General features: G+C 57.6%; 1 protein-coding gene across 1 annotated transcript in view; it reads left to right on the top strand.

Annotated features, from left to right (window-relative positions):
* Positions 1 to 26,066, top strand: part of NCOR2 (nuclear receptor corepressor 2) — a 253,337-nt gene that overhangs the window by 226,761 nt on the left and 510 nt on the right. The window contains exons 28-46 of the mRNA XM_075769454.1: positions 2,361 to 2,511; positions 6,367 to 6,519; positions 6,920 to 7,006; positions 7,478 to 7,755; positions 8,554 to 8,917; positions 11,060 to 11,287; positions 11,401 to 11,646; positions 12,322 to 12,471; positions 12,833 to 12,973; positions 13,084 to 13,246; positions 13,776 to 14,209; positions 16,489 to 16,632; positions 16,806 to 16,954; positions 17,284 to 17,477; positions 19,161 to 19,310; positions 19,623 to 19,768; positions 21,004 to 21,057; positions 23,891 to 24,118; positions 25,813 to 25,992. Coding sequence (XP_075625569.1) covers positions 2,361 to 2,511; positions 6,367 to 6,519; positions 6,920 to 7,006; positions 7,478 to 7,755; positions 8,554 to 8,917; positions 11,060 to 11,287; positions 11,401 to 11,646; positions 12,322 to 12,471; positions 12,833 to 12,973; positions 13,084 to 13,246; positions 13,776 to 14,209; positions 16,489 to 16,632; positions 16,806 to 16,954; positions 17,284 to 17,477; positions 19,161 to 19,310; positions 19,623 to 19,768; positions 21,004 to 21,057; positions 23,891 to 24,118; positions 25,813 to 25,992 — 3,640 coding nt within the window. The remainder of the gene's footprint in view (positions 1 to 2,360; positions 2,512 to 6,366; positions 6,520 to 6,919; positions 7,007 to 7,477; positions 7,756 to 8,553; positions 8,918 to 11,059; positions 11,288 to 11,400; positions 11,647 to 12,321; positions 12,472 to 12,832; positions 12,974 to 13,083; positions 13,247 to 13,775; positions 14,210 to 16,488; positions 16,633 to 16,805; positions 16,955 to 17,283; positions 17,478 to 19,160; positions 19,311 to 19,622; positions 19,769 to 21,003; positions 21,058 to 23,890; positions 24,119 to 25,812; positions 25,993 to 26,066) is intronic.

The following is a 26,066-nucleotide window of genomic DNA, read 5'->3' as shown; positions in this document are numbered from 1 at the left end:
AGCACGCGGCACAGGGCTGAGCAGCACGGCTCTGCGATGCTCCCATCCCGTGGAGCCCCTCAGAGGAGTCTGTGGCCAGAGCCTTCGCCAACAGCCTCCGCTGGGGTTGACGTGAGCCCTGTCCTGTGAGCCGAGCTTGCAGAAGAGCAGAGCTCGGCAAGCAGCGATGCGGAGCCTTACAGCATGTCTAAAGCCCCCTTTGCTTTTCGTAGCTGTCAGGAACCGAGGTGAAAGCAGCTTTAAATGGCTCTGGGAAAACAATCTTGCCAGTGCAAGAAAGTGGAGTGAAGAGAAGGACGAGATGGGTGGAGGGCCCAGGCAGGCGGAGGGGAGAGGGAGGCTGCGAGGTGCGTGTAAGGTAGCGAGGTCTCCTGCCAGGGCTGAGCCTGCTGCGCTGGGGGTCCTGGCCAAAGGCTCTCTGGAGCAGGAAGATACTTTGGCCTTAATCTCCACCATCCATCTTCAGAAGAGCAGCTGGCAAGCGGGCGATAGTTTTTTGCAGTGTGAGTTATTGCTCATCTGTTAACAGAGCGGAGAGCATTAAAAAAAAAAAAAATCTGTTTCCCGTGGGGATTTTATCTGGCCATCATTCAGATATTTAAAGCCACTCACGCTCAGATTTTTGCCTGCATCCTTCAAGGAGGGTGACCACGTTCCCTTTGGCCCTGGGGACCTGAACCTGAATCCTGGCCCAGAGCAAAGGCTTGACTCGCCTGGTGCCCTGCATCCAACAGCTGCCAGGAGCGGATGCTCAGGGGCTGTAAACAACCCATCAGAGCAAACGCAGGCTCCATCCCCTCGCACGCCCCTGCTGCAGCTATGGGCAGCATTGGGTGGGCATGGAGGGTCTTGAGCACCGCGTGCCAGAGGTCAGAAGGTGAACAGAGTTTGTTGAGACGCTATTTTACATCAGCTAATTAATCCATCTAGTTTCCTTTGTTTGGCTTGGGAATAAGGTACCAAGCCCAGACCCAGAGCATTACCTGCCTCTCCTGCTGGCCCAGCAGCCTGCATCCCTCTGCTCCCCTTGGGGAGAAGGAGCCCCCCGTTCCGGCAGCAGCTCCGGCTACCGGAGCTGATATTTGATCTCAGATTAGTCATCCAGTTCGCAGAAGGCAGATCTTGAATATATGCTCTCTGCTCTGAAGCCATCTGTCATCACTTGCTTTCAAATCCCCTCTGAGCACGTCCACGGAAGGAAGATGACTTACCTGGGGCTGGGAAAGCCGTTACCGGGTGTACTGCAAGGACGAACGATCAGAGCGTTGAATCCGCGTGCTGGCACGTCCCAGCAGCTGCGGCAGGGTTTTGGGGACTGCTGGTGCTCAGAGGGCTTGGTACGGAGCAGGGGCATCTCCAGGCTGGGGTGGGGAAGTTGTCGGCACTGGCACAACCTGGAAGCACCAGCAAAGCTGGCTGGGGCATTGCTTCCCCGAGGCTTCCCACGAGCATCAGTCCTGGGGGTTGGTGGGCTTAAACGAGCAAAGTAGGAGGGCGTCAATCAAGAACGTGCTGTGCCTTCCCTGCGATGGGGTGGGAGACGTGTCACCGCACGGTGGCTGTTTCCAGTTGGCAGTGACGGGTTGTGATGGTGGGGGGTTTTAATCACCAGCAATGTCTTCAGGGACACCCAGCTCTGGGTGTTTCGAAGGGGATTCGGAGGGGGGCAGGTGGCTGTGAGCTGTGTCCATGTGTGCCTCCGGGGAAAGAGAGGTTTCGGTTCACACCACCCAGGTAAGGAGCCTGATGCTGTTTCTGTTGGAGAGCTACCCGGCAGGCTTCGCTCCCCGACCTGCTCCAGGACCAGGCTCATTGACGCCTGCCATCTCGCCCGGGCGTGCTGCCAGCCGCCAGCTCCCGTGCGCAGGCAGCTCTCTGAAGGTCACGCTCGCTGCCAGCAGACGTACCCTGGGTGGGCAGGACATCTCCATGGCTCCTGGACCAGGCTGGGAAAATAGGCCGCAGGGAAAAAGCTAATGCTCGAGCATCCCTGCCATCACTGAGGTGTCCCCAGGAGGGCACCAGATCTGCTCCCCCAAACCTGTGGGGTGGAAGCGAGCCGGGTACCTTACTCGGAAACACGCAGGGTGACAGAGTTGCTGTTCTGTAGGTCTGCGCTGTTCTCACCCCCCGCCTCTTCCCAGCAGCCTCGTACAGATCACGTACCTTTTTACCGCTCCTCGTTATCGTCCTCATCAATAATTAAGTTGCAAGTCCCTCGCCGTTGGCCGCACCGGGAAGCGGAGGCCAGGCGCGCTCTCCCTCCGCTCAGCCTCCCGCAAGGAACAGCCTGTCCCTGTGCGCGCGCTTGCTTAATTGCTTGTGACACTGTTAAATATGGATCTTGGTGGCTTTCCAAGGGCACCCCGGCAGAAGTGCTGTACAAAGGAACCATTACCAGGATAATCGGAGAAGACAGCCCCAGCAGAGCAGAGAAGGCGAGAGAGGATGCCATGCCCAAAGGACATGTCATCTACGAAGGGAAGAAGGGCCACGTGCTGTCCTACGAGGGTAAGTCATAATCCTCTGCCTTTTTAGGGCAGGCGCCGGGGGTTCGTGCCACCGTGGCTGGGAGTCGGGAGCTATTTGAGGAAAGACTGACGAAGTGCAACGGGCCGGCCTCGCATCTTTGCTTCCAGCAACATTTCTCTCCCTTCCGACCCCGCTTGCCTACAGCCTGGCTGGGTTTCCCTCTGTCCCGTGTGGTTATCTTGCCTTGGAAGCGGCTTTGCCGGCAGGCGGGGGCACGATGGGGCCATGGCCCTGGCCAGGGGCTCTGGTTTTGGTTGGTTTTGGGGAGCAGGGGAGAGGAGAGGACCGGATGGGAAGGTATTGCCTTCATCCCTAGCACGCTGTGCAGGAGGGGACTGTCCAAAAGTGTTACGAGAGCATCCTCAAGCTTTTGGGCCAAGGTGGGACTCAAGAACCTGCAAGATGGAGACAAGCCAGGTAGTTTGGCATAAAGGTTTATTCGGACATCGGACTCCCATCTGCAGCATCTTGGGCACCTTGCAGCTTTCCCAGCACGGGCTGCCCTGCAGGAATCCTCCTGGGCACCGTGCCTCAGTATCTTGTGAGCTTTGCTGCAGCATCTGTAGCTGTTGGAGGAGGTGAAGCCATTCCCGCATCCTGCAGGGAGCCTGTCTGGAGGGTGCGATGGCCTGCTGCCGGCTGCTATTGCCCAGCGGCACTGAGGATCCCGAGGGACCTGCCCAGAGCCCCGTCTGGGGTGAGGACCTGCCCCCAGCACAGTGTCACTTGTTGACCGGGCTGACCCTGCCCGGCCAGGGAGCAGAGTACGGCAAAGCAAACCCAGGCAAGTGGCTGCATGTGAGCCTGACCCCGGGCTGCTCCCAAGGGGGCTCCGGAGACACCCGACAGCCGTGCTGCAGTTCGCACCCCCGCTGCACGGTAACGCGCTTCCTCGGTAAATGCCAGTGGTGCCTCGCTGCGTTAGTGGTATCAGCAGGCAGTCACCAGCTGCTCCTGCCTCCTCTGCGCCTGCTCATCCCATCGCAGCGCCGGCCATCAAAGCTGCTCTGCGAGTCCCAGCGGCTCCCGTTAGAGATAAGCAGATGTTCCTCTCCAGTGAAGCTGGAAACAACTCCACATTTGCCTTTCACCGTGCATCGGGCCTGGAGCCGGGCTCCTCCTCGCCCGCAGCTGGTGTCAGGAAGCGCTGAGTTACAGACACCACGTGTCCTCTTGGGGTGAAATACCAGTGTGTGCTCTGGCGTGCTCGGGGATGGCCGTCCTCGTGTGTCACCTCTCTTCTCAGCTGAATTTGGAGATGACTAACCTCATGGTGATCCTAACCTCAGCCGCACTCACCCGCCGCAGCAGCTCTCTCTGTGTGCTGTGCTGCCTGAACCCTCTGCCTCCCTCCCAGGGCGGCTGCATCCCCCCGGGGGCAGAGCATCCCTTTTTGCCTGTCGGCAGCCCAGGCCCTGTCGTCCGTCCTACAGGCAGAGGGTGTCCAGCAGAAGTCCCTTCCCTCCTGCCCACAAGTGCAGGCAGCTGGTTTCATCGCAGGCGGGTTGTTTCATCTGAGGCCAGGCAGAGGGTTCAGGTCAGACCATGGGGGACAATCACAGGCTTCAGCTGATGCCACCTCTGTGTGTGCCCCGGGACCGCAGGGACCTTTCAGGACAGGGCTCTGTACCATGCCTCTCGCCTGCTGCGTGGACACCAGCTCGTCCCATGCCTGCCCACATTCACTGTCAACTCTAGCCCAGATAAGAAGTGTCACCACGGGAGACTTGTGTCTGGGTGCCCTTTGGGACAGTTGGCAGGGCTCGGACCAGGGAGGACGCAGGAAGCGTTTCAGGACTTGTTTGTGCAAGAAGCTATTTTAATCTCCTCTGCCCGGGCAGGGAATCGAATGAGGTTGATCTCAGAAATGGTGCCACCAAGGGAGAGATGGGGAAGGCTCCCGGCAGAGAGGGCTGCCCCAAGCTGGAATCCCACTCCGGGCAGCGAAGGAGAGCTGCAGACCAAACTCTTCCCCGTTGCATGCGCTTGTCGGTGTCAGCCCGAGTCTCCTCGGCTGCAGTTTGAGCCCATCGCCTCTTGTCCTACCCCCCTGTGGACAGAGATGAGGAATTAATTCCTTCCTCTCCACGGCAGCCTTTTACATGCTTGATAGCGTTTATCGCATCCTGAGTAATCTCGCCTGCTTCTGCAGCCTAGCCAGCCCTGCTGCCTGCCGTACAGCCCGGCAAGGCTTCACAGCCCGGAGTGGAAGAGTTAAAAAAAAAAATTAAATAAGAAAACTGAAATTGTTGGTGATTATGAATTTTGGCAAGCAGAAAAAAATTTGCAAATTCTTTAGTGTCATGAGGGTGCTTAAAATAAAAGAGCTGTAATGAGACGAGATCCTGTAGCATGTGCGAGCTGAATTGTGCTAGATTGGTTATTCTCATTCTGCATATGATTGCTGATGGCTTCTGCAAGGCAAGGAACGTGGTTTTGGAGTGATTTTCTTTCTGTTTAGTCTCTCTTCTCCCTTGCGCCCTCCCCCTGCTTCCCAGCGGTACAAAGGGTGCCCGGGTCCGCGTCCCCTTCTGCAGAAGGGCTGTTGGCAACAGATGTGCCTTGATGACAGGGTGCAGGCACATCGCCCCGCGTCTGCCGCAAGGTGCTTGGCTGATTCTGAACATCAGCCCCGGATTTCTCCCGTCAGATGACTCTGAAGTGAAGGCTCGGGGACAGATCCCCCTCTTGTTTCCCTACACGCAGCCCCAAACCCTTTCTGGATGGAGTGGGTGCTGATTGCGGAAACCGGTAGTGGGTGTGAAGTTGTAATAATCCCATTTTATTAATTACTGCTTTTGCCAAGGAGGACTTTTGTTCCCGATTGTCCACGACAGAACGAATGCTTTTAACTTGTCCTCCATTTTCTCTAATCATGTAACAACCTTCTCTGCCCACGTAGAGGAGGATCAGGGCACCGGCAATCCTTGGCACAGGCAGCCAGGTCAGGGAAGGTGGGCAGAGGCATTTATCTCACCGAGCCAACATACCTGCTCAGAACTCATTACAGAAACACGAGGCATTCGGCTGGATCAGAAGCTGCCTGCTAAATTCACAGCTCGCCGCACGTTACGGATGCCCAGTGCCCAGGGTGGGCGTGATGCTGCCTGGCATGGGCAGGGCTGTGCTGGCAGAGGGGGGGCTGTAGCTCAGGACAGTTGTCTGCTGTTGATTTGCAGAAGAATCTGCTCCAGGTTTGGATGAGGAGGTGGTCGGTGGCGTCCCGTCGCATTGGTGCTTGTTTCCATCAGTCCTGCGTGGGACTTTCCGCCGTCTCTCCCAGTTGTTGTGCGTGCTCACCACTGTTTCAAAGGAATTGTTCTCAGCTTTGCCTCTCCCCCCCCTTTTCCCTGATTTTCTCACCCAGGGAGTGTCTCAGCAAACGTTAAGGCTGGCCAAGATCCCAAACAGTAGGTGTCTAGCAAAAATCAAAACAAACAGGGGAAAAAAAAAATAAAAATCTCCAGACCCACAGGGCCAAGTTCAGTGGAACCGCAGCTGCTCACACCAGCGCCGCGCCGGCTCCGGGCTGTCCCGCTGCCTACATCTGGCCCCCACCGAGGCGGGAGGGAGCAGGACACGACAGGGCGGATGCTCCTACCCGAGCGGGAGGCACAGATCTGGAGTCTGAGGCAGGCAGGGAGGGGAGAAAACACCAGCTGAATTTCTTGGAAGCCAACCTCGTGCGATGTTTCTGGCGTCGCTGAGCGGTGGCCGATGCTGGGATGAGATCTGACCTTTCCACAACGCGCACAAACAGCAGTGAACACCCTCCCTTGGCCGCTGCTGACTTTCCATGCTCCTGATGGTGCTTCTCGGTGTTCCTTTCCCCAGGTGGAGTTGCTGCTTCTCAGTGTCCCAAGGAAGACAGCAGGAGCTCAGGAGCTTCGCATGAGACCACAGGAACCAAGCGGACCTACGATATGATGGAGGGGAGGATCAGCCGGGGCTTATCGGCCCGTGATACCTTATCTGCCAGCATTGAAGGTGGGTCTGGGTGAAACCTTTAACCCGTGCTGTGTTAGTCGTGACCCACAGAGACCCCATCTTGTCTCTTGTCTACATGATGCACCTTCCTGTGCCCGTGTTTGGGCAGTGGTTAGCTGGTACCCTGCAGCGCATCCCAGCAGGACAGCATCTGACCAGTATGGGAGAACAAGGGACACAGACTGGCCCGTTTGCCTTTGGTTTCTGTCCTGGTAGACCAGTTTCAGGACTGCAAAAAAAAAAAAGGAAGCACATTTTAAAAAAAAGGAGAAATCAAGTAATTTAGAAATTGTTGATGTTTTTCCTTGTTGTCCCAGGAGTCCCTGGTAACACTGTTGTGTATTCGTTGTAAATGAACTCCTGCGTCACAACCCAGCTTTCCCTCTTGGATCTGTTCCAGGTCTCATGGGTCGAGCGATCCCTCCAGACAGACACAGTCCCCATAACCTAAAGGAGCAGCATCACATGCGGGGCTCAATTACACAAGGTAAAGCCTGCAAGCAGAAGATGGTCACGGCCAGAGGTAACGGGGGGAAGTATCTCACTAGCGTGGCCCCTTGTTCTTGTTGTCAGGCTAGGGCAGGACGAAACAAGGATGAACACATCAAGGTCCAGCTGCAGATCTCTGCAGCCTCATTTATGTGCTCAGAGAGATTTTCAGTCTTGCTCAGTTTCAGCCAACCTAAGCTCTCACCAGAGTCAGGGGTGAAATTCTCAGTGACTCACATGAAGGCAGGTTGAAACTAGTGCGAAATGGGTCCAGAAAGTGGTGGCAGATGTGAGGTGGTCCAGCTGCATTAGCGATACAGCTGCTCTGTGTGCTCAGTTGGGTCCCAGGCCCCGAGTTACATGCATTACGTAGAGACCCCCTTGGACTGAGCATCCACACAGAGACTGGGAGTCCATTGTCTGGCTGGGGAATCATCCTCTGCATCCGTTGTCTGCTTGGGGGTTGCAGGAATACCTCGGTCCTACGTGGAGGCCCATGAGGACTACCTCAGAAGAGAAGCTAAACAGCTCAAGAGGGAAAACACTCCACCGAGGGACTTATCTGATGCCTACAAGGTCAGGTCTCACGAGGGCCTTACTCCTCTGAAAATGAAACCAGCCCATGAAGGCCTGGTGGCCACAGTGAAAGAAGCAGGAAGATCAATCCATGAGATTCCCCGGGAGGAGCTGAGGCGGACACCAGACATCTCTCTGACCAGACCTCTGAAGGAAGGCTCCATCACGCAGGTGAGTACAGGGCGAACAGCAGACGAGATCGCTCCTACTCGGGCTGCTGTCCTTGCACAGACCGTGAGGACCATTCCCAAGGTAAAAGGAGAGAAGAGAAGGCTTCAGGTTGCAAACACATCACTGGTCAGAGCTGAAGCTGTGCTTGGGTACAGGTTGCCCTTGCCCATCCTTTGATTTTTTTAAAGGTCCCTTCCGACCCAAACCATTCTATTCTCCTTCCCAGCGGATAAATGCAGAACCCAAGGATGGGAGCTCAGCACCCCCTGGCACATTAAGAAAGCGATGCTCCATCTGCATGTGTACATGGAAGGGGACGCATTTGGCTTCTGCCCAAGGCCAGAGTCAGCTCGATGCCCTTGGCAGTTGTGACTCTGGATGCGCATAATCTTGGTCTCCTCCCTTAATGGGCAAGTGTCAACCCAGCAAGGCCAGTAGTTAGGATGAAACGTGGCATGCTGTCTCCTGTTGGGCTCCAAATATTTGGAGGGTTCCCATGGCACCTCGTAGTCCTACCTCATTTCACAGTGTGTGTAGGAGAGAGGCGTGATGGGCACAGCCAGCCTTCAGCAGTGACTCATCATCATCTTGTTGGAGCACAACAAGACATGCAAGATGGGCACTCCACCCTGCCCTGTGCCGTGCGGAGCTATTATCTCTGCTTTGCCGATGGCTGCTGCCGTTCGACCAAGTAAACTGGTGTACTGACCCACCGAACGAGGCAGCACGAGTCCCTTTGAAACTGGATCCCCTTCAGCTCTACGCCCCTTTGATGTCCCCTCTGCCTTCTGTCCCCAGGGTACCCCACTGAAGTACGACAGCAGCTCTTCCTCCTCGAGTTCCAAAAAGCATGACGTGCGGTCCATCATCGGCAGTCCCGGCAGGACTTTTCACTCTGTGCACTCACTGGACGTCATCCAAGACCCGAGGAATCTGGAAAGAGCTTATGAAGAGAGCCTGAAAAACAGGCCAAGCCCGGTGACAAACTCGGGTGGCTCCATCGCCAGAGGGGCTCCGGTGATTGTACCCGAGCCGGGCAAGCCCCACCAAAGTGCCCTCGCCTATGAGGACCACCAGGCAGGGCACAGCACAGCGTTCGGCAGCCACTTGCACAGAGGGTCTCCGGTCTCCACGCGAGAGTCCACGCCGCGGCAACACGAAGGTACTCAACGAACCTTTTATTTAATTCTAAGGTTCCTAGTAAACCGAGTGGGCAAAGTGTGCGGGAGGTGGCTGCTGACCCCACCTACCCGAGCCGTTCCCGGCAGGTTCTCCCCAGCACCCCGCACCCACTCTTGCCCTCAGCAGCAGCAGCTGACTCACGGCACTGGGGCAGCTGCCAGCGACGGCTGAGGCTCAGCTCCCTCCCCAGGGTTGCTCACACGGTTGCAGCGAGGGCACCCCACTTCTGTGCCAGGGAGACCGAAGGGAGACTAGGACCATGGCTGGTAAAGCTGATGGTGTTTAGAAAGTTCCTTCCGTGTCCCGACATTGGCCCAGGGCACCCCTGTTTCTAAAGGCGGGCAGGAAAGCAGTGCTCGGTGCACTGGGTGGGGGAATCTTCAGGCTTTGCACTGATCTGGTGTGTGTTTGCCTACCTCGTGTGTTTGTGCTTCATCCATCACCTGGGCACCCAAGTGCCTCACCTCCAGGAACACCTAATCCCTTCTGAGCCGGCAGATCTGGGCAGTGTGGCTGACCTTTGGGATCTGCCATTTCCCTGGCCCGTCTGCCTGCACCAGGGCAGGGTCTGCCCACACCCCCCGGCATCAGTCGTCCCCTGCCCCCAGAGCCAGACCTGGGGCTCCTGGGGACCAGGCGTGTGTCTGGGCTGGGCTCAGTGATCTGGATCCAGAGCACATAAACCCTCTTGCTTCACGGCATGTTTGTGGGCAGGATCAGTGCTGAAGCCAGTTGCTAAGACACCTTGTCCCACCAAGCCTGCTAGCTATGGATAACTGCTTTGGGGCCGTTTGCATCTCCCGCCTGCAAATCCTTGTCCTAACCCAAGAGTCTTGTGATTTGGGGTGTGCAGCACAAGACACCGCAGTCTGCCAAAAACCGAGGCCAGGACGCGTCTCCACAGCGAGGAGCAGGAGATGGGGCTGTGCAGTGCAGAGCTCTTCCAAAAAGCCTCCTCCATCGCTCGCTGCCGGCTGGGCCAGCTCCAGCTCTCTGTGGTCGGTGCGTCCCATTGCCGCAGCCTCTGCTGTCTTCCCGGTTAAATCAATCATTCTTGGGGAAGCCTTCAGATGTTGGCAACTCTTCGAGATTGGCACATGTGGGGGAGGCAGCGCCCAGACAGTAGGGAGGGATCCCAAAGGGAAAAATAAATGTTCCTGCAAAACACTGGTGCAAAAGTGGATTTCTGCGTGTCCAGAGATCATGGGGTTTTGGCATGCAGAGGATCTCCAGGAGGAGTCCCCATGGCACAGGTCGGAGTTGGAAGGCAGCTTTCCTGAGTCGCTGTGAGAATTAAACATAAGAGGTTAAAAATGCTGAGCTTTCCTTCTGCCCTAACAGGAGGTTTGGTTTGTTAGCAGCCATGCCGAGACACCACGTTTCCTGAAAGGAGCAGCAGTGGTGCTTTGCATGGCCCATGTTGCAACCAAGGTTGTTTTAAAGTTGGCAGCGACGCGGTGGATCCATGTGCGTGTGCCCGAGGGGCTGCTCCTTGCTCCCTGAGCCAGGGCCGGGCAGCGTTTGGTGTGTGCAGTCTGGTGCGAGGGCTTTGGTCGTGCTGCTTGGGGCGGCTCTGTGTTATGGACATGGGAGCTGGTGATGCTCATCGCAGGTGGGGCAAGAAGCACCGCCAATGCCCCGTTCAGGTTGGGAGAGCAGAGAGAAGCCCCTGACATGATCCAACCTGCCCTTGGTGTCCTGGCAGAGAGCTTATGGCTCCAAAGGGTTGGCGGGTGCTCAAACCCTTTGAACTGTGTTTTGTCACCATTGTCAGGAGTTTCGGGATCCCCAGCTCTGCCCAGCAGCAGTGAGCTCCTCGTGCCAAGGAGCGCGGCAGCAAGGCTCCACCACCAGCTGCTTGCGCAGGCCAGGATGAACTCACAGACCACCCAGCATGGCCACGGTGGATGTGCTGGGGTGGAGAGATGGTTTGGGACAGGCTTCTCCACCTCGGCCTTGGTGGTGTAATGTGGCATGGCGGTGCAGGGAGGAGGGAAGGGTCCCTCGACTTCAGGGTAGTTGCGAGAATCCCTGGGGAACACGCTTGGCCACAGGCACCCCTCAGGGATGCAGCTTGGCCGTGATGCTCAGTCTCTGACTCATTTCCTTCTGCTCGCTGCAGGGAGCATCACTGCTGGGAAGCCGGTGTCCCAGGACAGAAAGATCACCCCCACATCGAGAGAGCTCACCAACTCCAAGTCTCCGCACGCCCCCGTGGCCGACCACCACCACCCCATCTCCCCGTACGAGCACCTGCTCCGCGGCGTCAGCGGGGTCGACCTGTACCGCGGACACATCCCACTGGCTTTTGACCCTGCGGCCATCCCGAGGGGAATCCAACTGGAAGCAGGTACCTTCGGCGGGGGCATGGTCGGTTTGGGATTGGTTTTAGCCTTGTTATGCTCCAAAAGCCTGAGGTCTCTGGGGAAAGCCACTTCATGTCTGCATCTTTTTTTCTCCCAGCTGCTGCTTACTACCTGCCGAGGCATCTGGCCCCCAGCCCCACGTACCCCCACCTCTACCCCCCGTACCTAATCCGGGGCTACCCGGACACAGCCGCCATGGAGAACCGACAGACCATCATCAACGACTACATCACATCTCAGCAGATGCACCACAATGCCGCAGCTACAGCCATGGCACAGCGGGCAGACATGCTACGCGGCTTGTCACCCCGGGAGCCCTCCCTTGCCCTCAACTATGCAGCAGGTCCTCCCAGCACTGGGGCTTCGGGGGCAGTTTTGGGAGGAGGAGCCTGGGTCAGGCCAGCACCACCAGCTCCAGCGCTGGGGCCAAGGGCCAAGGGCCAAGCCAGCAGCACAGCGTCACCCACCAGTGTGGGAACGTGGCTGGCTGGCGTGGAGGACAGCTGGGGAGAATTTGATGCTCTTTTTGCCATCTTTAGTTACTTGAGGCTCCCTATGTGCATCTCTGGGTTTGGGTCGTGGGAGCACTTTCCAGCCTGGCCCTGCTGGTCTTTGGAGATTACAACACACTCCCGGAAGGGTATCTGGCTTTCTGCAAAAAGCAGAGCGTGCTGGGGAGTGCGCGGGGTGCGGTGCGGTGCTCCTGCCCCTCTGCAGGCAGAGCAGCGTTGGTCTCCGGCTGGGGGGAGCTGCGGCTGATGCTGCCTGCAGCCCCCTCGCTCAGCAAGGATAGATCTGGGCGTGTTTCCTCCCCGTTATTCCCAGCAGCTGCATTTGCCCACAGAAGGGTCCCCTCCCCAGCAACTAGTGCCTGGGGGCCGTGTGTGCGCTGGCACCTCCTGCGCCGCACCAGAGCAGCGGGACGGGTCGACCCTCCCCAGCATCGCTCCCCGCTCCAGCGCAGCCAAGCTGCAGCAGCTCGGTGTTGTCCTGACAGCCCTCTGGTTTCTCTCTCCAGGCATCATCGACCTGTCCCAAGTGCCACATCTGCCCGTCCTCGTGCCCCCCACCCCCGGCACCTCCGCCACTACCATGGACCGCATCACCTACATCCCTGGCCCCCCCCAGACCTTCAGCAGCCGGCACAGCAGCTCCCCGCTCTCCCCAGGTAACGCCGCAGGTTGCTTTTCCCGTGGGAAAGTAGTTGGGCAGTTCAGCATGCCGGGGCAGATGCGGGGGGAGTCCCATTTGTTGGGGGCTTCCTAGCTTTTCCCCCTTCTTCCCCAAAGCTGCAGCTGGCTAACAGCTTTGTGGAAGGTCGTACCCCAGAGATGGCGCCAGGACAGCTATTCTGTGATTTGCCCGGGTTTTGTCACTCCACTTGCCCCTGTCTGTCCTGCTCCAGGTGACCTTGGATGGAGCTGTTCCTTATCTGCTCTGCAGACACAGCAATGTGAAGAGCAGACGGTGTTCCCCGGCAGGAATTGCTGTGTCTGCAGCTCTTTCACTGCCTTTCGGTTGGGTTTCAGGAGGCCCCACGCACATGACCAAACAGTCGGGATCGTCAGTGTCTGAGCGGGAACGGGAGCGGGAGCGGGAACGGGGGAGAGAGCGTGAAAAATCCATCCTAGCGTCCACCACGGTGGAGCATGCACCCATCTGGAGACCAGGTAGGCTGGGGAGGAGCTCGGCACCACATCTTGGAGCCCGTGCTGGGTGGAGATAGAGTTGGGACTATAGAATGAAGAGCTAAAGAAGCCCTGTGTTGTGTTTGCCCCAGGTACAGAGCAGTCCAGCAGCCGTTCGTCCTCGCACTCTCACAGCCACCAGCACTCTCCCGTCTCACCCCGCACCCACGAGACCATCCAGCAGCGCCCCAGCGTGCTCCACAACACGAGCATGAAGATCATCTCCTCGGAGACCCCCACCCCTTCCGTCCTGCGGTACGTCCCCCCACTACGGTCCCTGCCGCTTGCCCGGACCCCTGCACCGGGGCGGCCACAGCGGTTAATGTGCATCAGATGGGGCACCTCTGAGATGGAGCAAGGGTTGTTTTGGCCTTCAGTCTCAGTGGGATCAGAGTTGGGGCTTACAGGGAAGTTGTGGTGGTGCACAGTTCCTTTCCTGGTGGCTTTTACTGCTGTGTCCCAGGGCTGTCTGTGCCCAAATACAGGTATCACTCCCCTTGCTGAAAGTTGTGTGCTGGTGGAGTTACGAAGGTCTCTGGGACCTGTCCCATGGGCTTTGTTCTCTCCAGTCGATGTAGCCAGGCCATTGCCAATACCCCGTGGCCAGTTGTGGTGGTGGCTCCATCTGAGCCCTCCTCACCTGCTCCAGCATGGGCCAACCCTACGCTCAGGAGCCCTGGGAGGACCTTGGCCAGGCAGGACTGAACACCAGGGCTCTGTTAACAGCAGTCCACTTTCTCCACATGCTTCTCTCATCTTCGTCTTGTCTTCGTTTGCCTTCCAGATCCTCATCCACCACTACTACGTCGCCAATCCGCTCCACCGCCTTCCCCTCGGCCTCCACCCTGCGCTCCTCCATCAGCGCGGCAGACGGCTACGCGGCCCTGATGGACCCGGCCGTCCTGCAGAAAGAGGCCTCGAGGGCACGGGAAGCCAAGGCAGACCGACCCCAGACTGACAACAATGTCTTCACCTCAAAGCTGCCCAGTGGGGCCAACCTTGAACAGTCGCCTTCACCCATTAAAGCCATGGAGTCGAGACCTTTACCCGCCTCCGGACCCGGTTCTTCTCATCACTATAGCAGAGGACAGGGGAAGAGCCAGCAGCACCATCACCCTCTGGACCAGCAGCATGCAGCCTCGGGCCCTGAGCAGCACAGTAGAGAAAAGAGTCAAAGTAAACCCTTTTCAATGCAGGAACAGGAGCTCCGAGCACTCGGTAAGACCACCACGACAGCGGCCAACTTCATAGATGTGATTATCATGCGCCAAATGTCTTGCGATAAGGGGCAGCGAGAAAGAGGCTCGCTAAGTAACGACTCTGCTAGTGATGGTAAGAAATCGGAGGGGAGAGGTGAGAGAGCTGTGGCCTGAAACCCATTTTATTTCGTTATTTCTTATTTTCAGTTGCACGTTTTGGCTCTTGGCTTTGTCAGCTTCCTGAGTGTGCTTGTCCCTCTGCTTCCCGGTTGTTGTGTTACTCCAGACTTTTTTATTTGTGTGCGTTTTAGGGATCTTCCTTTCTCCCCCTCTCTTTTAGTTTTTCCCGTTGCCAAGTCCTGTTTTGCAAATGCTGTTCAGTTCCTGGTATTGCTTTTTACAGACAATAGCAATTTGCTAATTCTGATTGCCCCATCACTAGAAATTCCCAGGCAGTCTGTAAGGAACAGTTGTGGGTAATAAATCAAATGAGCAAAGCGGAGAACCGGGAGTGTGAGCAAGACAGGGCTGCGGGCTGTCGGACGTGCTCCCCCCTGCTCATGGTTGTGCCACTGAGCATGATGCAGCTCAGATGTTGGGTGACCTTGCTCAGGGTCCCAGTGCTGGATGATGCACAAGAAGGCAACACAGACATCGCTGTCCAGGGGTCACCCAGCCCAGCCATGCTCGGCACCCATTTCCAGAGCAGACCACAGGAACCACCTGACAGCAATCTTGTGTAGGATGCAAAAGTGCTGGGATAAGTTTCTACAGAAGAAAGTGGAGGGAAGGGCTGGATTCAAGGTCTGGGTCATTCTTGACAGGACCAACCTTCACCCAGAGCATTCCTCCAACCAGCATACAGAGGCAGCAGGCAGCCCACGGGGATTTGATGGGACCCCATCTTCAAGTGGAAGCATCCGCCTTGGCGATCAGCACTGGGGATTGCTACCCAGCTCTCCTTCCTATAAACCAAGGGTGGAAAGGACATGGCAGTGTGACCGGGGAGGAGAGCTGCTCTTGACGGCACATCCTGAACCACCCATCCCACCACTTGGTCATGTCTGGTCCTGGCTCCTTGTAGCAGCAAGCTCCAGGGCCAAGACTGTGCCCCTGGCTGCGGCGTGCTGCCTGGCTGAGCTCATCCTCCACATTTTTCCCTGGTGCCAGTGTTTCCTCCAGCTGAGTGTTGTCATGCTGCAGAGGAGAAGGGGGGCTTTTCTATGGCCATGAGCTTACAGAAAGGAGCTGCTGTTCCCCAGAACGTAACGGTTGGTTAGGGATCTTTCCGGAACAGGACGCTTTGCTGGGTGGATCTGAAGTGTGGTCCCTTCAGTGCTGGCATGCGGGTGGTGTATGGGGTGATGGAGGGTGCTGCACCCCCAGCGTGGGGAGGTTCTCCGTGGGGATCCTCCCCATGCCCCAAGGACGTGCAAGGCCAGTATGTCCATGCCTGGGCACCGGGGACCCTCCGGCAGCGCTGCGGGTCGCCTGCCAGATTTGCCTGCAGTGGGTGGTTTCTAAGAATTGAGCGTTAGGAGGGTAAAGGTCTGTGGAGGCAAAAGTCGTGAGCATTACCAAACGTGCTGAGCTGGCAAGCGGCAGCGCGTGCCTCCTCCAGGACTCCTCCGTCCACCCCTCGTCTGTGGAAGCGGAACCCATCCGTGCCTCAGTTTCCCTCCTTTGTTGAAGGATAATGGTGGTCCCTCATTCCAGATCTGCTTGTTTTGATGCATCTTGAGTGCATGCAAAGGGCTTAAAAGGCAGAGAAGGGTCAAGAAGCCTTTTTTGCCCCTGCAGCTTGCAAGCCTACCATTTCTGGAGCCAGGATCTGGAGTCTGCAGGGCCTCGCACCCGATTTTAAGTCCCTGCTGTTGGCCATGCTGGGCTTGGGGCTTTCCTCTGTGAAGCACTTGAGACCTCCCATGCAGCCACCTCCTCTCCTGCAGAGTGTTGCTTTCCCTCCTGCGTAGAGGAGGTTTTATTTTTCTGTTTCAGTAGGTGGAGGAAAGAGGGGGGGAACAAGCTATGAACCCGCAGGGGTTGAATTTGGTTCCTGACTCGTGCTGTCACCGCGAGCTGCTGAGTGTCCAGCTCTGCAGCCATGAGACAGCACCTCTTCACTGCAGCCAGTGGACATCAGAGGTGGCTCGGGGGGTCCCTGCAATGTGACCTGCCAGATCTTCCCTCATCTCTTTTTTTTCCCCCCTTTGCTGGACGCGTGCCTACCCGCAAGCAATGCACTCGGGAAAAACCAAGCGAGCTCCTGGATTTAACTCCCTTCTCCCGTTTCCCCAGGTTTTCACGGAGGTTACAGCCCCGAGCGCATGGAGGCGGTGAGTCCAGTGAGCTCGCCCAGCCTGTCCCATGAGAAAGGGGCCAAGCTGCTGCAGGATGCAGAGAAGGGGCACGGGGAGCACGACCTGAGGCAGAAGCAGCAAGGTGAGGGCAGGGGCTGAAAGCGCCAGCAAGCGCGGGAGAGCCCGAGGTGACGTGGGGGGGTCTTCGTCAGCCAGCTCTTGCTCGCCGTGCCCCAGTGCCGTGTCAGGATGGCATTCGAGGAAGGGAACGCAAACGTCATCTCATGCCTGTTCCCTTCTCTGTGCCCCTCGCAGGCTCGCTGAAGGCCTCGGCTCCCGAAGCAGCCCACCTGCAGCACGTCCGGCAGCCCGACGGCCCCCAGCCCCAGTGCCAGCCCCTGCAGTCCAGCCAGAGCGTCAAGGGCATGAACCAGCGGGTGGTCACGCTGGCCCAGCACATCAGCGTAATTAACCTCGTTCTTGTCTTCCCGCTGGGGCTCTGGAGAGGAGGGAAGGGCTGATATGAAAGATGTCTAATGGGGAAGGGCCAGGAGTGATGCTGGAGACCTCAGCACCTCTGGTCGGGGGCTGTAGTGAGCATGGTGCATCAGGATGTTCAGTCCTGGTCCCCACCAAGCCCATCATGAGAGCTGCTGCAGGCAGGAGGCAGAAGTTACATCCCCACAGGGACAAACCAGCCTGATTCCCTCTTTCTTGCCCTGTCTCAGTTGAGCCCAGCAAAGCAAGAAGTAGAAACCAACTCTACTTCTGACTTGGGGGTTTCTTGTTCTAGGAGGTCATCACGCAGGACTACACGCGCCACCACCCGCAGCAGCTCAACTCCCACATCCAGACTCCGGTGTACTCCTTCCCCGGGGCCACGTGCCCTGTGCTGGACCTGCGCCGCACCCCCAGCGAGGCGTACCTGCAGCAGCAGGAGCATGCGGTGGCCTCCAGGATCTCCCCGCAGAATGAAGGTGGCAAAAGGTGAGGTCAGAGAGGCCAGCCTGAGCTGGTGCAGATGGGGTTCTGCCCACCCGCTGTGCCGGTCTGAGCTCAGACAGACCAGGGCTACTCAGGGTGAGGAGCCGGGTGGGTGCCCTTGGCTACCTGGCACCCCGGAAAGGTGGTGCATAGGGCAGGGTGGCATTTGGCGTTGCTGAATTTATGCTCCCCAGCTTGAGGATCCCATAGAGTGCTTCCTCACATGAACCAGAGTGTCAATCTGCTTTCTGTGGTGGTGCCCCTCTTGCCATCCCTGTTGTCTTAGAGATGCTCTCCCTTTGAGTCCGTGCATGATCCCCTTCCTGATCTGGCTGCTGTCACAGAATTGTTTAGGTGGGAAGGGACCTCTTGAGATCATCCAGTACAACTCCCTGCTCAAGCAGGGTCAGCTGGAGCAGGTTGTCCAGGGCCATGGCCATTTGGATTTTGAATATCTCCACTCATGGAGACTTCAACACCGCTCTGGGCAACCTGTGCCAACCTTGAGCACCCTCACCATAAAAAAAGTGTAGGGATGGAATTTCACGTTGGTTTGGTTTGTGCCTGTTGCCTCTTCTGCTGTCACTGTCCTCAGTCCATGACAGGTCACGACACAGTGACCTTTGAGACCACAGATGGTTCCAAAAAACCCAAAGCAACGTTTCCCATTGCTTCAAAGTTAATTTTATCTTCATTGCTGTCAGTGAATCAGAAGCTTGTTAGACACATGTGCCCTGTCAACCGCAACCACCTGTATTTCTTTTAAAGGCACTTTGAAATCCTTGTGCTGAGACCAGCACAAGGCAGGTCTGATTGCTGTTGTATTGAATTAAAAAATAGGAACTGTGGGAACAGGGTCTGTCCTCCCACCCAAACACCAACAGAGACCCAGATGTGTCCAGGAAAGAGTGGTGTCTCCAAACTGGTGGTTCCTTGTCAGTAAATGTGATTATTCTTCCCAGCTCTGCCTGGTCCTAGAGGCGGCTTTATAACATTAGAGCAGAGAGCCCAGCCCTGGCCACCCAGAGATGAAATAAAGTGGCAAGGAAAAAAAAAAAACCCACAGAAAGAACAAAGACATAAATTCCCAGAACTGAACCGTGAGGAATTCCTCGAGCCTGGCCATCTCCCAGGCACTGGCCACAGGCAGGCATCGGGGGCTGCGTCGGTCCTCTCCAGGCTGGCCCCAGCATCTCATCGCCAGCGAGCCCCTGCGTGGCCTCAGACAAGGTGGACAGGAGGTGGCGGCTGCTGCCCTCCCCTTTGTTCACAAATGTGATGGAGAATCAAAAGCTGTGTCCCCAAAGGGTTAACATCGCACCCTCCGCAGGGGTTGTGTCCCTGCCATTGAGGGACACTCGGGCCGAGCCACCAAGTCCCAGGACTGGTCCCACTGTCCCTCCCGGGCATCTGTATCTGGGGCAGCTGCCGGCTGGCCCGCTGCCTGGAAATCTGGGCCACGTCTCAGCCCGGTCCTGCTGAGTGGTGCGGAAAAATGCCCAAGCTGCGCTCTTCCTCCGGCTTGCATCGAAAGGCGCCGTAAGTCGCAGGGGTGTGGAAGGTTTGGCTTTTTTCCCTGCTGTAGGAAAGCTATTTTAGTCCTTCTCCCCCCCAACCCCGGGGCTGCTGTGCAGAGACAGAGGATGTTGCAATAAACCGATTGCATCTCCCCATCGCTCTCTGCAGGTCCCCGGAGCAGAGCAAAGCTTCGGCCGGGAGTGGGTCAGACAACTGTATCGAGCCGGTCTCTCCACCAGACGGCGTGGGAGAATCGGAACACGCCAAGAGCGCCACGTACCCGATCCTGTACCGCGAGGGCGAGCAGATAGACCAGAGGTAATGCCGAGGGAGGGAACGGTGGAGACTGCGTGGGATGTTCCCCCCCCCCGTCCCGACGCTCACCCTGGCCCAGGCTGCTTTTCTTGCAGCCAGAAGGAATGTCACATACCAGCTTGCTGTCCCTTTGTAGGGGCTTTTCAACACCGTGCGGTACATTTATGGTAGGGACAGGGAGAAAGGTTGGAGATCCAGAATGTCTCAGGAGCCCCCAGGCTGATTTTGAGGACTTAGGCTAAGGGAAAGGCCTCTCTAGGCAGGACTCTGTGAACTGGACGTTGCAGAGGTTTCCAATGGTCTTTTGCTTTGCAGGATGGGGTCCAAGTCCCCAGGAAACAACACTCAGCCTCCAGCTTTCTTCAGCAAGCTGACTGAGAGCAACTCTGCCATGGTGAAGTCCAAGAAACAGGAGATCATCAAGAAGCTCAGCACGACCAACAAAAATGAAACGGAGTACAGTAAGGACATGTGGGGAGGGGAATGCGGGGAACCGGGGGAAAAAAGCCTTGAGGACTCATGAAGCAAAGGACATTTGGGAATGGGTGCTGCTGTGCTCAGGGCTGGGAGCTCCCAGCCGGCTCCCTCCGCATCGTGCCATGGTTTGTTGGGAAGCGCGAGGTCCAAATGCTTCCTGGGATGAGCCGTGCTGGTGCCAGCAGTGGCTGTGTGCATCTGGGCAGGCGATGGGAGGCTTCCCAGCCCCACGTCTCCTTGCTCTGGGGCTGTCAGTCCCACCTGTGTGGCAGCGCCAGATAACCTCAGTAGGAAGGAAACAATGAGCTGAGCATGGAGGAGACTTAAGAGCAATTGATATTTTAATGAATGGCCAGCCAAGCTGAATCCTTCCTCCTTGAGATGTATCTCCCTCCGACGTTACTTTAAGCCCTACATCAATATTGGTATAGCTCTGTAAAACTAACCAGGCTGGCTTATATTAGAAATTCAGCCCGTTCATTCATTAACCGCTAATAGAGTAGATAGGATCATAATTTAATTTAGCCCAGCATTATACAGTCAATACTAATTCAATTTGAATCCATCTTACAACAGCTGCATCGGATAAGTGGGACCGAGCTGTCTCGTCTCTTGGATGATGTTACCATGAGCCAACAGTATTGTTATGTCCCTTTGGGGACATGTGGCTGAACCCTGTGACCCTCCCCACTTTCTCTTATCAAGAGAAAATATATAGTAATAAGAAACGCCTCTTATTTGATGAGAATTTCTGTTATTCTAAGGAAAGTGATATCCAAGTCAAACAGCTCGGCTAAGAGGGAAAATATTGATTTAACGTTTCTTCTCCTCCTCCCCCTCCCCACTGCCCAGACCTGCTCCCTGGATATGGGGATTTGAGCCCTTGGAAATCCTGTAGGCAGGAGAGAGGGTTTAACTTCACGGAGCTTGTAATCCGAAGGGCTGGAGGGAAGGATGTCAGCCCTGAGCACGAAGACATCCTCTGGCTCCTTGGGCTCTGCTTTTCTGCCCTTTCCCAGCCAGGGAGACGTGCCTGCTGTGGATCTCCCAAAGGCAATTATTCCTGGTCCCAGCCAGCACCCACAGACCCACCCGTGTCAGCCTGCGTGCAGTGATGGGGACACCGGGATCTTGTCGTGGCTGGCGTAGCCGGTCCCTCCCTGCTGCCAGCCTGCACGTGCTGCTCTCCGTACTGAAGAGCTTCTTTGTTTTTCTCCAGATGTTGGGCAGCCTGGGACAGAGATTTTCAATATGCCGGCGATTACCGGAGCAGGTAACTCTCCATATACCTGTATCATACCTCATTCCCTCCAGATCTTGCAGCCACGGAGAGCAGGAGACTCGGTAGATTTAGGCATCTCCTTTTTTGCCTTTTGCCATAAGACTGAGCGTAGCAGTTGCTGGGAGGCTGAAGCCTCGGGACACGCCGTAACTCCTTGCTGGAGTTGGAGACAGTGCAGTCTAATTCCTCGGAAAGCCTGGCAGAGTTTGAGGAGAGGTTAAAAGCCATGCAAGCGTTGGTCATCTGATGCCAACAGAGGGTTAAACTATAGCAAGGTGGACCTCATGCTCAGGAGAGAGCACCCTGCTCTTGGTGGGACCTTGTGGTCACCCATGGGTGGGTAGGAGAGCAGCAGCGAAAGGGAAGGGGACGGTAGGGAACAGGCGCTGTGGCACCGTGGGCTGAGCAGGCTGGGGTGAGAGCAGCGCCCGATAGCCTTGACGTGCGCGTGCTGGGCAAACCGATGGTGGCTGCGGACCGCGAGAAGGTGTTATCTGGGAGATGGAGGGGTGCTCGGGTACAGGTATGCCAGCGGTGTGCTCAGTCCTCCAGGTGCTTACGGCATGGGTTGGCTGGTCTCTCAGGAGCTGGGAGGAGACGTTCAGCTGGTGGCCGGGTCCCACCTCAGCGGTGCAGCCGGTGCCACACAGAAGGGCGTTGTGGGCAGGACTGCTGGGACTGCTGCTGCTGTGCAGAGCGGGGCTCCCGGCGGGTGGAGGGTTTCGAGGCTGATCGCCCGGTTCTGGAGGAGAAGCAGTTTTGGTGGTGGTATCTGAGTGCTGCTGTGGAGGCCAGGCTGCAGACAACCGTGGTGGGCTTTAGCGAGTTCCCAGCCCTAACCAGCATTAACCTGCCGGCCTGCCTAACCGGGGGTTCACTGGCTAACACCTGGGACGTACCCCAGCCCGCAAAGAGCTCTCAGGGAGAAAACATGCTGGCTCAGGATGGTCCCCCAGACACCCATGGAGATGTATTTTCCTGCCACCGTGCAGGAGCTGAAACGGAGGTTTAGGTGCTTCCCGAGGAGCACGCACCTTCCCCAGCTCTGCTGCACCCGCAGCTTTCAGGCAGCTGGGAAAGGAGAGGGAGCAGCTTAAGGAAGGGATTTTAGCAAAGGGGCAGAAAGTGGCTCCATGGAGTCGAGCAACCGGCATGGGCTTCCCCAGCACAGGACAGAGACCAGCCCCAGGGAGAAGGACGGCACGAAGGCTGTTGAGCTGTTGCCACCTGCTGCAGCAATGTCCGGGTAGGCATGCAGATGAATGAAATGAATCCCCATTGAGGAGTGTTAATTAATACTTAAGCATTAATGCCCTCCTACAGTAGGAACGCCTTCACGTTGTTAGTTTGAGGTAGGAGGATTGGCTAAACTTCCCCACAACCAAGGGAAGGAGGTGCTGTGGGCAAGGACTTTGCGCGGTAGGAGGGCCAGGGCCAGCCGCCAGCGGTGTCAGACCGCTTGCCGGTGCGGACATGTTTGGGAGAAGGAGCCGGCTCACGTCGGCAGCCAGGACAAGAGGGTGCAGCCAGCCGGGACCCGAGGGTCTGCGGCAGAGAAAATTTGGGGGAGCGAGGCCCAACTTCCTGAGAGCATCCCCTGGTTAGAGCTGCTCCCGCTGTGCTGGAGGGAGGTGTGAAGGCAGAGCGTGGGGAGCTGAGGGTCAGGCGCTGGCCAAAGGGCACCAGGAGAGACCCTGCCCGTTTACGGGAAGGTGAGCGAACCCAGGATCCGTCCCTTTCCGAGCAGAGGGGCAGCAATCCCAGCACGGCCCCCCCCCCGCCCCCCCCGGGATGGGGTGAGCTGGGGGCGGGGGGCTGCCGGTGGGGCTTCCCTCGCCGACCTGCTGTTTTTGTGTCTGTATTTTGCCCTTGCTTGTTCCCTGTAACCGCCGCGTTGGGAATGACGGTGGCGTGGCTGAGCCTAGTGCCCTCTGGTCCCTGTGCGGTGCTGCACCATAACTGCATGGCTTCTGAGACTCACAACCACGCGGACACACCACTTCGCCTCTGCATCCTGTCCCGTAGCCGCGGCTCAGCCCGGGAAGGGGCCTGGTCCGCAGCGGGCACCCGGCCCCGGGGGAGGAAGGGAGCGGGCTGGGACGATGGGCAGGGGGCTTGCAAAGAGCGCGAGGAGGGATGAAAGGAGTCTCCCCTCTCCCCAGCGTAGCCTGACCCCACGCAGGCAGCCCCGGGGGCTGCGAGTGCCCGGCCGGGAGCTGCCTGCGTTTGCCACTTCTCGTGCCAGGGCCAAATCCAGGCACCTCTTTCCGATCAAGTGTTTTTGTGGGGTGCCCCCTCTTCCTTCCCTGACTTTTCCTCCATGGGAAACTGCCCCAGCCTCCGAATTCCCAGCACGCCGCCTTTGATCTGCGTGTGCATCCTTACAGTCCCCACACATCCAGGTGACTCCTGCCCCCATGCCGAGCCCGGCACAGTCCCTCCTCCTTGCAGTTGCTCCCCGGGGCTCAGCTACAACCCCTTGCCCCATCCTCCAAGCCCTTGGCCCCAGGGAACCCCGCCTGCCTGCAGCACATCCCGGAGTAAGTCCCATCCCGGAGTAAGTCCCATCCCGTCCCACCGCCAGCCCCCGCCAAGCCCTGGGGCGGGATGGAGCGGGGAGGAGGAGGAGGAGGAGGACGGGTGCATCGCAGCGCTTTAGAGAACAAGATGACAAAGTTTGTTGCTTTGCGAGAATGTGCTGACTGTTTGTTTCTTCCCTTCTCCCTTGTCTCCTTTCTCCCCTTTCCCGTCCCCCCCATCTTTCTTCTCATTTGGCTCCCCCCATCTCCCGTCCCCTCTCTCCTCCCTCTCCCGTATCTCCCAGGGCTAATCAGTTGTAGGAGCCAGTCGGTCCAAGAGAATTCCAGTACCAACATGGGGTTGGAGGCAATAATTAGGAAAGCCCTAATGGGTAAATATGACGAGCAGTGGGAAGAGCGCTCACCTCTCAGTGCCAATGCTTTTAACTCTCTGAATGCCAGTGCAAGCCTGCCCGCTGCTATGCCCATAACTCCTGCTGATGGACGAAACGAGGACGTGCGCTCCTTGCCAGGTCTGCAGCCCTCTCCACCTTCGCTCTCTCTGTGTTATTAATTCTCAGCCTTTATATTTCCCCTTTTGTGGGTGGATTTATTCCCCGCCCCCCCTCATTTTTGTTCATTTTGGTTTTCTTTTCTCCCCTTCCTCCCCCAGCTTCAAGCTTTGTGAACCCGCTGATTAATCCTGGTCTTGTTTGATGTTAATTTAATAGTCTCGGAAGGTGCTGTTGCTTTCTCTAAACCACTGACTGTGCTCCTTTCCCCATTTGTTGGTTTTAAATATCTCCTTTTCCTTTTTTTTTTTTTTTACACCACGGAAAGGTTTTGGGGGGGGTGGTGGAAACCCACACCCAAAATACTGAAGCCGTAAACTTAAATAGCCACCCCAAATTGTCCATAAACCCCAGGCAGGATCGCTGGTCCCAAAATAAGGGAAGGAGTTGAGAAGGATTGGCACGGCGGGGGGGGGCACAGCGGGTAGGGTGGCCTTTCCCTCCCCATCCCGGGCTCGGGGGGCGTCAGGGCAGGCTCCAGCCTGGGACAGAGGGTTGGATGGCACCTGGAGGTGCCTGGAGCAAGAGGGAGAGCTTAAGGGAGCCGAAGCGATAGGAGAGGGATGACTTCAGAGAGCAGGGCTGGGGGTGAGCTGCCCCGTGGGCACCGCGGTGGGGTCTGCCCGGCTTCGGGGGAGGCTTGAGCAGGGTTGTTCTGCAGATCCCCAGTTAAGGAAGAGAGGAGGGGGACCAGAGGTGCCTGGGACAGAGCGTTCGTCCCCCTGTTCGCCTCTTGCAATCACCCTGCGCAGAGCACGGCAGCCCGGGCCAGGGGTCACCTTCGGCAGCCTGGGCACAGAGCCCCCGGCAAGGGGGGGCCACGGGGCCGCGGGGACACACAGGTGCCTTCCCCGGGGTCAGCTCAGCCCAGGTGCTCTTTAGCTTGTTGCAGAAAAGCTTTTCTGGCTCCTGCATGAAACCAGCAGCTTCATCCAGCCACGCTTCCCCACTCCTGGCGGAGACTGCCCGGGCAGGCAGGGTGGGATGCAGACCCCGTCCATCCCTCCCCCTCCGGGAGCTCCCCCCGCCCCGGTTTAGCCAGGCTAATGTCCCCGCAGAGGCCATTTTGGCTTTAAACCTTTTAAAAACTGGCTAAACATCACCAGGGATTTTGCTGCAAGAACAGATTAAAGTCCATCCTGGCCACGTAGACCATAGAAATTGGGGATGCGCTCGGGGCTCCAGCACCCAGGTAGCTCCCGGGGGGGGGTCCCTGCCAACCGGCTGCGCAGCGGCACGCAGAGCTCCCGTCCCGAGACCCATGTTTGTGTGCTGAGCCACCAGCCGGCTCGGGAGCGGGCCCCGCAGGGAAACAGCGTGGCCAAAGCTGCGCAGCTGCTCCCGCCCCAGATCTGCTCCACGGGACGGTTCGTAGCATCAGCCCCCAAAGCGGAGAGCAGCACAGGAGGGGACAGAAACCTCCTCCAGCTGCTGTGGCTGCCCACCCGCCCCACCGTGGAGACCTCACCCCATCACCCTTCCCCACCACGGGCACCCGGGGCGAGCTTTTCTCCCGCCACGAGCTATTTTTGCGAGCTCTTAAAAGATGCGCGGTGCTGGGGAAGCGCTGGGTACCCGCACCCTTCCCGACCCCCCCCCCCTCCCCAAACCCTGTCATGGCGAGCCGGGTGACGAGCGGGTGTTTCTCTTTGCAGGAGGAGGGGGGAAGCCAAAGATCGCTGCCAGACCCAACAGTCGCAAGGCCAAGTCCCCGGCACCGGGTCTGTCCTCAGGCGAGCGGCCGCCCTCCGTCTCCTCGGTGCACTCGGAGGGGGACTGCAACCGGAGGACGCCCCTCACCAACCGCGTCTGGGAGGACAGGCCGTCGTCCGCAGGTAGGGGCTGTGGAGGGAGGGGGGGCGACATGTCCCCGAAGCGGCCGTGCCACCCTCGCAGAGGGGCTGCGGGG

This window comes from Balearica regulorum, chromosome 17 (assembly GCF_011004875.1).
Source record: "Balearica regulorum gibbericeps isolate bBalReg1 chromosome 17, bBalReg1.pri, whole genome shotgun sequence".
Taxonomy (NCBI): domain Eukaryota; kingdom Metazoa; phylum Chordata; class Aves; order Gruiformes; family Gruidae; genus Balearica; species Balearica regulorum.
The sequence above is the reverse complement of the archived record's forward strand: the minus strand, read 5'-3'. Positions and strand labels throughout refer to the sequence as shown.